At 38.9% G+C, this 16,660-nt stretch overlaps 1 protein-coding gene across 2 annotated transcripts; it reads left to right on the forward strand.

Moving 5' to 3' along the window:
• Positions 1 to 33: 33 nt before the first annotated feature.
• Positions 34 to 4,378, forward strand: avpr2b.1 (arginine vasopressin receptor 2b, tandem duplicate, 1). Of its 2 annotated transcripts, none has more exons than XM_087800468.1 (3): positions 34 to 727; positions 800 to 977; positions 3,550 to 4,378. In XM_087800468.1, exons 1-3 carry the CDS (start codon positions 56 to 58, stop codon positions 3,747 to 3,749), a joined length of 1,050 nt encoding a protein of 349 aa, XP_087656594.1. In that variant the 5' UTR covers positions 34 to 55; the 3' UTR covers positions 3,750 to 4,378. The 2 variants fall into 2 exon arrangements, with proteins under 2 accessions (XP_087656594.1, XP_087656595.1); XM_087800469.1 differs by having other exon boundaries at positions 818 to 977.
• Positions 4,379 to 16,660: the final 12,282 nt, after the last annotated feature.

Raw genomic sequence — 16,660 nt, forward strand, 5'->3', positions numbered from 1 at the left:
CCCCCCTCTGGTCCCTCTGGAGAGAGGAGGGTTCCAGCACCAGAGCCGGTCCAGGATGAGAGCGAGGCTGAACTCCAGCGCCTCCTCTGAGGACCAGCCGCGGGACCAGCGTCTGGCTCGGCTGGAGATCCTGATCCTGTCCCTGGTCTTCGTCACCGCGGGGGTCCTGAACTCGGGGCTCCTGCTGCGGCTCTGGAGGCGCAGGAAGCACCTGACCCGCATGCGCGTGTTCGTGTTCCACCTGTGCGTGGCGGACCTGGTGGTGACCCTGTTCCAGGTGTGTCCTCAGCTGCTGTGGGACATCACGGACCGGTTCGTGGGTCCAGACCTGCTGTGCCGCGCCGTCAAGTACCTGCAGGTGGTCGGCATGTTCGCGTCCACCTACATGATCGTGGCCATGACGCTGGACCGGTACCAGGCGGTCTGCAGACCCATGGTCCGGTTCCGGCGGAGGCGCGCGAGCTGCAACGGTCCCGTGAGCGCCGCGTGGCTCGTGTCGTTGGCGGGAAGTCTGCCGCAGCTCTTCATCTTTTCCCGCGTCGAGGTGGCGCCAGGAGTGTTCGACTGCTGGGCTCGGTTCGTGCGGCCCTGGGGGCTCCGAGCCTACGTCACCTGGACCACGCTGGTCATCTTCGTGCTGCCCGTGCTCGTGCTCGTGGTGTGTCAGGCGCGCATCTGCCGCGCGCTCAGGCGCACCTTCCGCGCGCACCTGCAGGAGGCGAGACAGGTGTGTTCGTGCAGACAGGTGTGCTCGTGCAGACAGGTGTGCTCGTGCAGACAGGTGTGCTCGTGCAGACAGGTGTGCTCGTGCCGACAGGTGTGCTCGTGCAGGACCAGCGGGGGGTCCAGCGCGTCCAGGGCGCGCGTGAAGACGGTGAAGATGACGCTGGTCATCGTGCTCGCGTACGTCACCTGCTGGAGCCCCTTCTTCACCGTCCAGCTGTGGTCGGTGTGGGACGCGCACGCGCCCACGGACTGTGAGTTGATCTTGTGTTTTTGGTCTTTAGTGAAAACTGCTCAAAATAGATCAACTATAGAAGCAACAAAATACATTTCAATAGAGTTTTACCCACAATTCATCTGCACTTGATGACGGAATTCATTTGATTTTAAAAATGTCAAAGATTGATCTTTAAAACATTCAAAGATGTAACGTTGTTTCATAAATGTTTAACAAAATAATACAAATAAAGTCTAACTTCATAACTGTGTGCCTGCTGTAGACCTTGGCTCCTGCAGAGAGTCCAACACTATTGTCTTGTTACCTGTAATGAGAAACAACATTTAAAAAAGATCAAATATTACTGAAGATATTGTTTCGTCGTGAAAACATTATTTATGATGTTTTTCTTCAAATCTATCCAGAGCTGCTCGTGTTTCCAACAAAGAAGCTGCTTTTTTTAGCATTTGAAAACTAATGACATGATCTGGACAGCAGGTGTCAGTGTCGTTCACCAAAAACCTTTAGCCTGACTAATCCTTCAAAAGATGTGTGGAGCCACATGGTGTCATGTCTACGATGATCTGTTGTGATTTTGTAATCTTGACTTTTCTTCTTCTTCTGCTTCTTCTCTTCTCCTCCTCTTCCTCCTCCTCCTCCTCTTGTTCGTCTTCTTGTTCTTCTGCTTCTTCTTCTTCTCTTCTCCTCCTCCTCTTCCTCCTCCTCCTCCTCTTGTTCGTCTTCTTGTTCTTCTGCTTCTTCTTCTTCTCTTCTCCTCCTCCTCTTCCTCCTCCTCCTCCTCTTGTTCGTCTTCTTGTTCTTCTGCTTCTTCTTCTTCTCTTCTCCTCCTCCTCTTCCTCCTCCTCCTCCTCTTGTTCGTCTTCTTGTTCTTCTGCTTCTTCTTCTTCTCTTCTCCTCCTCCTCTCTTCCTCCTCCTCCTCTTGTTCGTCTTCTTGTTCTTCTGCTTCTTCTTCTTCTTCTTCTCTTCTCCTCCTCCTCCTCTCTTCCTCCTCCTCCTCCTCCTCTTCTTCTCCTCTTGTTCGTCTTCTTGTTCTTCTGCTGCTTCTTCTCTTCTCCTCCTCTTCCTCCTCTTCCTCCTCCTCCTCCTCCTCTTGTTCGTCTTCTTGTTCTTCTGCTTCTTCTTGTTCTTCTGCTTCTTCTTCTTCCTCTTGTCCTCCTCCTCCTCTTCTCCTCGTCCTCCTCCCCTTTCCTCGTCCTCCTCCTCCTCCTCCTCTTGTTCGTCTTCTTGTTCTTGTTCTGCTTCTTCTCTTCTCCTCCTCTTCCTCCTCTTCCTCCTCCTCCTCTTGTTCGTCTTCTTGTTCGTCTTCTTGTTCTTCTGCTGCTTCTTCTCCTCCTCCTTCTCCTTCTCCTCTTGTTCGTCTTCTTGTTCTTCTTCTGCTTCTTCTCTTCTCCTCCTCTTCCTCCTCTTCCTCCTCCTCCTCCTCCTCCTCCTCCTCTTGTTCGTCTTCTTGTTCTTCTGCTTCTTCTTGTTCTTCTGCTTCTTCTTCTTCCTCTTCTCCTCCTCCTCCTCCTCTTCTCCTCCTCCTCCTCCCCTTTCCTCGTCCTCCTCCTCCTCCTCTTGTTCGTCTTCTTGTTCTTGTTCTGCTTCTTCTCTTCTCCTCCTCTTCCTCCTCCTCCTCTTGTTCGTCTTCTTGTTCTTCTGCTTCTTCTTCTTCTCTTCTCCTCCTCCTCTCTTCCTCCTCCTCCTCTTGTTCGTCTTCTTGTTCTTCTGCTTCTTCTTGTTCTTCTGCTTCTTCTTCTTCCTCTTCTCCTCCTCCTCCTCTTCTCCTCCTCCTCCTCCCCTTTCCTCGTCCTCGTCCTCGTCCTCCTCCTCTTGTTCGTCTTCTTGTTCTTGTTCTGCTTCTTCTCTTCTCCTCCTCTTCCTCCTCTTCCTCCTCCTCCTCTTGTTCGTCTTCTTGTTCTTGTTCTGATTCTTCTCTTCTCCTCCTCTTCCTCCTCTTCCTCCTCCTCCTCTTGTTCGTCTTCTTGTTCGTCTTCTTGTTCTTCTGCTGCTTCTTCTCTTCTCCTCCTCTTCCTCCTCTTCCTCCTCCTCCTCCTCCTCTTGTTCGTCTTCTTGTTCTTGTTCTGCTTCTTCTCTTCTCCTCCTCTTCCTCCTCTTCCTCCTCTTCCTCCTCCTCCTCTTGTTCGTCTTCTTGTTCGTCTTCTTGTTCTTCTGCTGCTTCTTCTCTTCTCCTCCTCTTCCTCCTCCTCCTTCTCCTCTTGTTCGTCTTCTTGTTCTTCTTCTGCTTCTTCTCTTCTCCTCCTCTTCCTCCTCTTCCTCCTCCTCCTCCTCCTCTTGTTCATCTTCTTGTTCTTCTGCTTATTCTTGTTCTTCTGCTTCTTCTTCTTCCTCTTCTCCTCCTCCTCCTCTTCTCCTTCTCCTCCTCCTCTTCCTCCTCCTCCTCCTCCTCTTGTTCGTCTTCTTGTTCTTCTGCTTCTTCTTGTTCTTCTCCTTCTCCTCCTCCTCTTCCTCCTCCTCCTCCTCCTCCTCTTGTTCGTCTTCTTGTTCTTCTGCTTCTTCTTCTTCCTCTTCTCCTTCTCCTCCTCCTCCTCCTCCTCCTCCTCCTCCTCCTCCTCCTCCTCCTCCTCCTCCTCCTCCTCCTCCTCAGCCGCCACCTTCACGGTGCTGATGCTCCTGGCGAGCCTCAACAGTTGTGTGAACCCCTGCATCTTCCTGCTGTTCAGCTCTGAGACGTCGCTCAAGTCTCTGCTCTGCAGGCAGAAGCCGGCGCTGGAGTCCCGGCCGGAGGAGGCGAGTGCTGTCAGCTCGCTGTACATCAGCCTGAAGAGCCTGTCGGACGTCAGATGAAGGTCCAGGTCCTTCAGCTCCACTCGTGTAAAACAAACGGATCAATGATTAAAGATTGACTGTCGGCTCCCGACGCCTCGTGTATCGATTCTCGTTCGTCTCTGCAGGAACACGAGCGTTAATGGAGAAGATGAGGTTCGGATGAAAGTCACGTGAGCTTCAGCAGGTTTTTAAACCTCTAGAAGAACATTTTGATCCGTCAGTCAACGTGAGTCGAAAACACAGAGTTTATATATTTCTCCTTCATGACGTCAAACATCAGCATCAACAAATGTTTTAGTGATTTTTGTTTTATTTCATGTATTTTTGTCACTTGAATCGAGCGCGAACTACTGTTTATATCTCGTAATGTCTGTGAAGTTATTGTTCTACTCATTGACTATCTCATGCTGGGGCTACACTAAAATGAACAAACATTTGTGTCTCTAAAAAGATAACATTAGTCACATTAGTGGACGTTTGAACATTTGATGGTGAAGTTAAAAAATGATCGAAACTCATCGTTGATTTCTTTGATCTTCTTCAACAGTTTCATCTCAGGGTTTAACGTTATTTATTATGTGTTGATTATTTGTAAAGATGTTACTCTTAACCCAGTGTTTGAAACAAGTGTGTGTATTGTGACTGAAGTGTTTTGTACAAGTGTGTTACACCGTTATTGTGTCTCGACAACATCACGTCTGAACTGTCAATAAAACCACGTGTTTTTCACTTTGACTCTTTTATTTCCAACAGAAAACATTCCACGTGTTTGAGATTCTAGAATTTATAAATTAAATGTATAGACTTTCTATTCATCATTGAAACATCGTCATGAAATGACCTCAACCAGACAGCAGGGGGCAGCAGTATTTGCTGGTAAAACACTTAGTAGGCGAAGAAGAGTTGTTCGAGGTTAAGACCAAAGAAGAAAAACTACAGAAGGTGTTTGTCTGTCGATGATCAATTCAGATGAAAACGTCATCATTAGGTTTATTTCTATCTTAAAATTGTCAAAACAAAGTTGACGTTAAAATCTTTGTTCAACGATAATTACACCTTGACAGACGTAGACCTGGAGATGTGGTCGATGTGGGATCGAACTGACCGTTGGTTCACCTGAAAGTTAGAAGTGTGTCGTCAGCGAAGCAGTGGAACCTGATGTTGAATTGGTGGAAAGAGTGAAATCATTGGAGGAAAGTCTATGTTTTTATGCGTTTAAAGGGAAGGTTTGTCGAACATCAACACAAATCACTTCCTGCAGCTTCTCGTGACGTGACCTTCAAACTCCTCCTCGAGAATAAAACGATTTTCATTTCAATAAAATGTTGGTTTGGACTCGAACCTCGAGTCGACGGATCTCCTGGTGCAGGTGACGACGAACCTCAGCCGTGATCCAGACGGATCTTCAGACAATACCTGTGACGTCAGTGTCTGCCGCGCAGCTGCCAGGGATTGAACTCTGACCTTTAGCGCTGATGACCCGAGACCGTCCAGCTGTGATGAACGTGTTTAGCTGGTCGAGCACTTATATAAACATAATGAAGACTTATGTTGTTTGTAAAATGAAAATAAATGCAAAAATATCCACGTTCATCAGACATTATTTCATTTAATATAAACATAAACATCGGCTGATACTGTTTTGTCTCCTGATTTTATGTTTAAACGTTTTGTTTTATCGCCCGTTTTGTTTTCTTTTCAGACTCCCTGAGGTTTTACTTTGGACTCGAGGAGAATTTTGATGGATGTTAGTTAGAATGATAGGAACATGTAGTAATTCATGGAGATGCTTTGAAAATGTAACTTATTGACGTTCTTTTACCAACATTTTTACCTGATGAAACACATGATGAAACACATGATAAAACACATGATAAAACACATGATAAAACACATGATAAAACACATGATGAAACACATGATGAAACACATGATAAAACACATGATAAAACACATGATGAAACACATGATGAAACACATGATGAAACACATGATGAAACACATGATAAAACACATGATGAAACACATGATGAAACACATGATGAAACACATGATAAAACACATGATGAAACACATAATGAAACACAAGATAAAACACATGATGAAACACATGATGAAACACATGATAAAACACATGATGAAACACATGATGAAACACATGATACAACACATGATGAAACACATGATGAAACACATGATAAAACACATGATGAAACACATGATAAAACACATGATGAAACACCAGATGAAACACCAGATGAAACCCATGATGAAACACATGATGAAACACATGATGAAACACATGATGAAACACATGATGAAAACACATGATAAAACACATGATGAAACACATGATGAAACACATGATGAAACTCATGATGAAACTCATGATAAAACACATGATAAAACACATGATGAAACAAATGATGAAACACATGATGAAACACATGATGAAACAAATGATGAAACACCTGATGAAACACCTGATGAAACACATGATAAAACACATGATAAAACTCATGATGAAACACATGATGAAACACATGATAAAACACATGATAAAACACATGATAAAACACGTGATGAAACACATGATGAAACACATGATAAAACACATGATTAAACAAATGATGAAACACATGATGAAACACATGATGAAACACATGATGAAACACCTGATGAAACACCCGATGAAACACATGATAAAACACATGATAAAACTCATGATGAAACACATGATAAAACACATGATAAAACACGTGATGAAACACATGATGAAACACATGATGAAACACCTGATGAAACACCCGATGAAACACATGATAAAACACATGATAAAACTCATGATGAAACACATGATGAAACACATGATGAAACAATTGATGAAACACCTGATGAAACACCCGATGAAACACATGATGAAACACATGATAAAACACATGATAAAACACATGATGAAACACATGATAAAACACATGATGAAACACATGATGAAACACATGATGAAACACATGATGAAACACATGATGAAACTCATGATAAAACACATGATGAAACAAATGATGAAACACATTATGAAACACATGATGAAACACCCGATGAAACTCATGATGAAACACCTGATGAAACACATGATGAAACAAATGATGAAACACCCGATGAAACACATGATGAAACACATGATGAAACACATGATGAAACACATGATGAAACACATGATGAAACACATGATGAAACACATGATGAAACTCATGATGAAACACCCGATGAAACAAATGATGAAACACATGATAAAACACATGATGAAACACATGATGAAACTCATGATGAAACACATGATGAAACACATGATGAAACACATGATGAAACACATGATGAAACACCCGATGAAACACCCGATGAAACACCCGATGAAACACATGATGAAACACCCGATGAAACACATGATGAAACACATGATAAAACACATGATGAAACACATGATGAAACACCCGATGAAACAAATGATGAAACACATGATAAAACACATGATGAAACACATGATAAAACACATGATAAAACACATGATGAAACTCATGATGAAACACCCGATGAAACACATGATGAAACTCATGATGAAACTCATGATGAAACTCATGATAAAACACCCGATGAAACACATGATGAAACACATGATAAAACACATGATGAAACACCCGATGAAACACATGATGAAACACATGATAAAACACATGATAAAACACATGATGAAACACATGATGAAACAAATGATGAAACAAATGATGAAACAAATGATGAAACACCTGATGAAACACATGATGAAACAAATGATGAAACACCTGATGAAACACATGATGAAACACCCGATGAAACAAATGATGAAACACATGATGAAACACATGATGAAACACATGATGAAACACATGATGAAACACATGATTAAACACATGATGAAACACATGATGAAACACATGATAAAACACATGATGAAACTCATGATGAAACACCCGATGAAACACCCGATGAAACACATGATGAAACACATGATAAAACACATGATGAAACACCCGATAAAACACATGATAAAACACATGATGAAACAAATGATGAAACAAATGATGATACACATGATGAAACACATGATGAAACACATGATGAAACAAATGATGAAACACCTGATGAAACACATGATGAAACACATGATGAAACAAATGATGAAACACATGATGAAGCAAATGATGAAACACATGATGAAACACATGATGAAACACATGATGAAACAAATGATGAAACACATGATGAAGCAAATGATGAAACACATGATAAAACACATGATGAAACACATGATGAAACACATGATGAAACACATGATGAAACACATGATGAAACACATGATGAAACACATGATGAAACAAATGATGAAACACCTGATGAAACACATGATGAAACACATGATGAAACACATGATGAAACACATGATGAAACACATGATGAAACACATGATGAAACACATGATGAAACACATGATGAAACTCATGATGAAACACCCGATGAAACACATGATGAAACACATGATGAAACACATGATGAAACACATGATGAAACACATGATAAAACACATGATAAAACACATGATGAAACAAAAGATGAAACACATGATGAAACACATGATGAAACACATGATGAAACACCTGATGAAACACATGATGAAACACATGATGAAACACATGATGAAACACATGATAAAACACATGATGAAACAAATGATGAAACACCTGATGAAACACATGATGAAACACATGATGAAACAAATGATGAAACACCTGATGAAACACATGATGAAACACCCGATGAAACACATGGTGAAACACATGTTGAAACACATGATGAAACACATGATGAAACACATGATGAAACAAATGATGAAACACATGATGAAGCACATGATGAAACCCATGATGAAACACCCGATGAAACACCCGATGAAACACATGATGAAACACATGATGAAACACATGATGAAACACATGATGAAACACATGATGAAACACATGATGAAACACATGATAAAACACATGATGAAACACATGATGAAACAAATGATGAAACACATGACGAAGCAAATGATGAAACACATGATAAAACACATGATGAAACACATGATGAAACACATGATGAAACACATGATGAAACAACAGATGAAACACATGATGAAACACATGATGAAACACATGATGAAACACATGATGAAACACATGATAAAACACATGATGAAACACCCGATGAAACACATGATAAAACACATGATAAAACACATGATGAAACAAATGATGAAACAAATGATGAAACACCTGATGAAACACCTGATGAAACACATGATGAAACACCCGATGAAACAAATGATGAAACAAATGATGAAACAAATGATGAAACACATGATAAAACACATGATGAAACACATGATGAAACAAATGATGAAACACATGATGAAACACATGATGAAACACATGATGAAACACATGATGAAACACATGATGAAACACATGATGAAACACATGATGAAACACCCGATGAAACACATGATGAAACACATGATGAAACACATGATGAAACACATGATGAAACACATGATGAAACACATGATGAAACACATGATGAAACACCCAGTGAAACACATGATGAAACACCCGATGAAACACATGATGAAACACCTGATGAAACACATGATAAAACACATGATGAAACACCCGATGAAACACCTGATGAAACACATGATGAAACACATGATGAAACACCTGATGAAACACATGATGAAACACATGATGAAACACATGATGAAACACATGATGTAACACATGATGAAACACCTGATGAAACTCATGATGAAACACCTGATGAAACACATGATGAAACACATGATGAAACACATGATGAAACACATGATGAAACACATGATAAAACACATGATGAAACACCCGATGAAACACATGATAAAACACATGATAAAACACATGATGAAACAAATGATGAAACAAATGATGAAACACCTGATGAAACACATGATGAAACAAATGATGAAACACCTGATGAAACACCTGATGAAACACATGATGAAACACCCGATGAAACAAATGATGAAACAAATGATGAAACACATGATAAAACACATGATGAAACACATGATGAAACAAATGATGAAACACATGATGAAACACATGATGAAACACATGATGAAACACATGATGAAACACATGATGAAACACCCGATGAAACACATGATAAAACACATGATGAAACACATGATGAAACACATGATGAAACACATGATGAAACACATGATGAAACACATGATGAAACACCTGATGAAACACATGATGAAACACATGATGAAACACATGATGAAACACATGATGAAACACATGATGAAACACCCAGTGAAACACATGATGAAACACCCGATGAAACACATGATGAAACACATGATGAAACACATGATAAAACACATGATGAAACACATGATAAAACACATGATGAAACAAATGATGAAACACCTGATGAAACACATGATAAAACACATGATGAAACAAATGATGAAACACCTGATGAAACACATGATAAAACACATGATGAAACACCCGATGAAACACATGATGAAACACATGATGAAACACATGATGAAACACCGAGTGAAACACATGATGAAACACATGATGAAACACATGATGAAACACATGATGAAACACATGATGAAACACCCGATGAAACTCATGATGAAACAGCTGATGAAACACATGATGAAACACATGATAAAACACATGATGAAACACCCGATGAAACACATGATGAAACACATGATAAAACACATGATGAAACACATGATGAAACACATGATGAAACACCCGATGAAACACATGATGAAACACATGATGAAACTCATGATGAAACACCCGATGATACTCATGATGAAACTCCTGATGAAACACATGATGAAACAAATGATGAAACACCCGATGAAACACATGATGAAACACATGATGAAACACATGATGAAACACATGATGAAACACATGATGAAACACCCGATGAAACACATGATAAAACACATGATGAAACACATGATGAAACACATGATGAAACACATGATGAAACACATGATGAAACCCATGATGAAACAAATGATGAAACACCTGATGAAACACCCAGTGAAACACATGATGAAACACATGATGAAACAAATGATGAAACACCTGATGAAACACCCAGTGAAACACATGATGAAACACCCGATGAAACACATGATGAAACACATGATAAAACACATGATGAAACACATGATAAAACACATGATGAAACAAATGATGAAACACCTGATGAAACACATGATAAAACACATGATGAAACAAATGATGAAACACCTGATGAAAAACATGATAAAACATATGATGAAACACATGATGAAACACATGATGAAACACATGATGAAACACATGATGAAACACATGATGAAACACATGATGAAACACCTGATGAAACACATGATAAAACATATGATGAAACACATGATGAAACACATGATGAAACACATGATGAAACACATGATGAAACACATGATGAAACACCCAGTGAAACACATGATGAAACACATGATGAAACACATGATGAAACACATGATGAAACACCCGATGAAACTCATGATGAAACACCTGATGAAACACATGATGAAACACATGATGAAACTCATGATGAAACACCCGATGAAACACCCGATGAAACTCATGATGAAACACCTGATGAAACACATGATGAAACACATGATGAAACTCATGATGAAACACCCGATTAAACTCATGATGAAACACCTGATGAAACACATGATGAAACACCCGATGAAACTCATGATGAAATACCTGATGAAACACATGATGAAACAAATGATGAAACAAATGATGAAACACCCGATGAAACACCCGATGAAACACATGATGAAACACATGATGAAACTCATGATGAAACACCCGATGAAACACCTGATGAAACACATGATGAAACACATGATGAAACACATGATGAAACACATGATGAAACACATGATGAAACACATGATGAAACACATGATGAAACTCATGATGAAACACATGATGAAACTCATGATGAAACACATGATGAAACTCATGATGAAACACATGATGAAACTCATGATGAAACACATGATGAAACACATGATGAAACACATGATGAAACACAAGATGAAACACATGATGAAACACATGATGAAACACATGATGAAACACATGATGAAACACATGATGAAACACCCGATGAAACACATGATGAAACACATGATGAAACACATGATGAAACACATGATGAAACACATGATGAAACACCCGATGAAACACCCGATGAAACACATGATGAAACACATGATAAAACACATGATGAAACACCCGATGAAACACATGATGAAACACATGATAAAACACATGATGAAACACATGATGAAACACCCGATGAAACACATGATGAAACACATGATGAAACTCATGATGAAACACCCGATGAAACTCATGATGAAACACCTGATGAAACACATGATGAAACAAATGATGAAACACATGATGAAACACATGATGAAACACATGATGAAACACATGATGAAACACATGATGAAACACATGATGAAACACATGATGAAACACATGATGAAACACATGATGAAACACATGATGAAACACATGATGAAACACCCGATGAAACACATGATGAAACACATGATAAAACACATGATGAAACACCCGATGAAACACCCGATGAAACACCCGATGAAACACATGATGAAACACATGATGAAACACATGATGAAACACATGATGAAACACCTGATGAAACACATGATGAAACACATGATGAAACACATGATGAAACTCATGATGAAACACCCGATGAAACTCATGATGAAACACCTGATGAAACTCATGATGAAACACATGATGAAACACCTGATGAAACTCATGATGAAACACATGATGAAACTCATGATGAAACACCCGATGAAACTCATGATGAAACACCTGATGAAACACATGATGAAACACATGATGAAACTCATGATGAAACACCCGATGAAACTCATGATGAAACACCTGATGAAACACATGATGAAACACATGATAAAACACATGATGAAACACATGATGAAACACATGATGAAACTCATGATGAAACACATGATTAAACACATGATGAAACACATGATGAAACTCATGATGAAACACCCGATGAAACACATGATGAAACACATGATAAAACACATGATGAAACACATGATGAAACACATGATGAAACAAATGATGAAACAAATGATGAAAGACCTGATGAAACACCCAGTGAAACACATGATGAAACACATGATGAAACACCCGATGAAACACATGATGAAACACATGATGAAACACATGATGAAACTCATGATGAAACACCCGATGAAACTCATGATGAAACACCTGATGAAACACATGATGAAACTCATGATGAAACACCCGATGAAACTCATGATGAAACACCTGATGAAACACATGATGAAACAAATGATGAAACACCCGATGAAACACATGATGAAACACATGATGAAACACATGATGAAACACATGATGAAACGCATGATGAAACACATGATGAAACACATGATGAAACACATGATGAAACACATGATGAAACTCATGATGAAACACATGATGAAACACATGATGAAACACATGATGAAACACATGATGAAACACATGATGAAACACATGATGAAACACATGATGAAACACATGATGAAACACATGATGAAACTCATGATGAAACACCCGATGAAACACATGATGAAACACATGATGAAACTCATGATGAAACTCATGATGAAACACCCGGTGAAAGACATGATGAAACACATGATGAAACACATGATAAAACACATGATGAAACACATGATGAAACACATGATGAAACTCATGATGAAACACCCTATGAAACACATGATGAAACACATGATGAAACTCATGATGAAACTCATGATGAAACTCATGATGAAACTCATGATGAAACACCCGATGAAACACATGATGAAACACATGATAAAACACATGATGAAACACCCGATGAAACACATGATGAAACACCTGATGAAACACATGATGAAACACATGATAAAACACATGATAAAACAAATGATGAAACACCTGATGAAACACATGATAAAACACATGATGAAACACCCGATGAAACACATGATGAAACACATGATGAAACACATGATGAAACACATGATGAAACAAATGATAAAACACCTGATGAAACAAATGATGAAACACCTGCTGAAACACATGATGAAACACATGATGAAACACATGATAAAACACATGATAAAACACATGATGAAACACATGATGAAACACATGATACAACACATGATGAAACTCATGATGAAACACCCGATGAAACACATTATGAAACACATGATGAAACACATGATGAAACACATGATAAAACACATGATGAAACACCTGATGAAACACCCAGTGAAACACATGATGAAACACCCGATGAAACACATGATGAAACTCATGATGAAACACATGATTAAACACATGATGAAACACATGATGAAACTCATGATGAAACACCCGATGAAACACATGATGAAACACATGATAAAACACATGATGAAACACATGATGAAACACATGATGAAACACATGATGAAACACATGATGAAACAAATGATGAAACAAATGATGAAAGACCTGATGAAACACATGATGAAACACCCGATGAAACACATGATGAAACACATGATGAAACACATGATGAAACACATGATGAAACAAATGATAAAACACCTGATGAAACAAATGATGAAACACCTGCTGAAACACATGATGAAACACATGATGAAACACATGATAAAACACATGATAAAACACATGATGAAACACATGATGAAACACATGATACAACACATGATGAAACTCATGATGAAACACCCGATGAAACACATTATGAAACACATGATGAAACACATGATGAAACACATGATAAAACACATGATGAAACACCTGATGAAACACCCAGTGAAACACATGATGAAACACCCGATGAAACACATGATGAAACACATGATGAAACTCATGATGAAACACCCAATGAAACACATGATGAAACAAATGATGAAACCCCCGATGAAACACATGATGAAACACATGATGAAACAAATGATGAAACACCCGGTGAAACACATGATGAAACACATGATGAAACACATGATGAAACACATGATGAAACACCCGATGAAACACCCGATGAAACACATGATGAAACACATGATAAAACACATGATGAAACACATGATGAAACACATGATACAACACATGATGAAACTCATGATGAAACACCCGATGAAACACATTATGAAACACATGATGAAACACCCAATGAAACACATGATAAAACACATGATGAAAGTCATGATGAAACACCCGATGAAACACATGATGGAACAAATGATCAAATGATGAAACACCTGATGAAACACATGATGAAACACATGATGAAACACCCGATGAAACACATGATGAAACACATGATGAAACACATGATGAAACACATGATGAAACACATGATGAAACACATGATAAAACACATGATGAAACAAATGATGAAACAAATGATGAAACACCTGATGAAACACATGATAAAACACATGATAAAACACATGATAAAACACCTGATGAAACAAGTGATGAAACACCTGATGAAACACATGATGAAACACATGATGAAACACATGATAAAACACATGATGAAACAAATGATGAAACACCTGATGAAACACATGATGAAACACCCGATGAAACACATTATGAAACACATGATGAAACACCCAATGAAACACATGATAAAACACATGATGAAAGTCATGATGAAACACCCGATGAAACACATGATGGAACAAATGATCAAATGATGAAACACCTGATGAAACACATGATGAAACACATGATGAAACACATGATGAAACTCATGATGAAACACCCGATGAAACACCCGATGAAACACATGATGAAACACATGATGAAACACATGATGAAACACATGATGAAACACATGATGAAACACATGATAAAACACATGATGAAACAAATGATGAAACAAATGATGAAACACCTGATGAAACACATGATAAAACACATGATGAAACACATGATAAAACACATGATAAAACACCTGATGAAACAAGTGATGAAACACCTGATGAAACACATGATGAAACACATGATGAAACACATGATGAAACACATGATAAAACACATGATGAAACAAATGATGAAACACCTGATGAAACACCCAGTGAAACACATGATGAAACACCCGATGAAACACATGATGAAACAAATGATGAAAACCCCGATGAAAAACCCGATGAAACACATGATGAAACACATGATGAAACTCATGATGAAGCACCCGATGAAACACATGATGAAACACATGATAAAACACATGATGAAACACATGATGAAACACATGATGAAACACATGATACAACACATGATGAAACTCATGATGAAACACCCGATGAAACACATTATGAAACACATGATAAAACACATGATGAAACAAATGATGAAACACCTGATGAAACACCCAGTGAAACACATGATGAAACACATGATGAAACACATGATAAAACACATGATGAAACACATGATGAAACAAATGATGAAACACCTGATGAAACACATGATGAAACACATGATGAAACTCATGATGAAACACCCGATGAAACACATGATGAAACACACGATGAAACACATGATGAAACACCCGATGAAACACCCGATGAAACACATGATGAAACACATGATGAAACACATGATGAAACAAAT

This window comes from Callionymus lyra, chromosome 10 (assembly GCF_982586985.1).
Source record: "Callionymus lyra chromosome 10, fCalLyr1.hap1.1, whole genome shotgun sequence".
Classification (NCBI taxonomy): domain Eukaryota; kingdom Metazoa; phylum Chordata; class Actinopteri; order Syngnathiformes; family Callionymidae; genus Callionymus; species Callionymus lyra.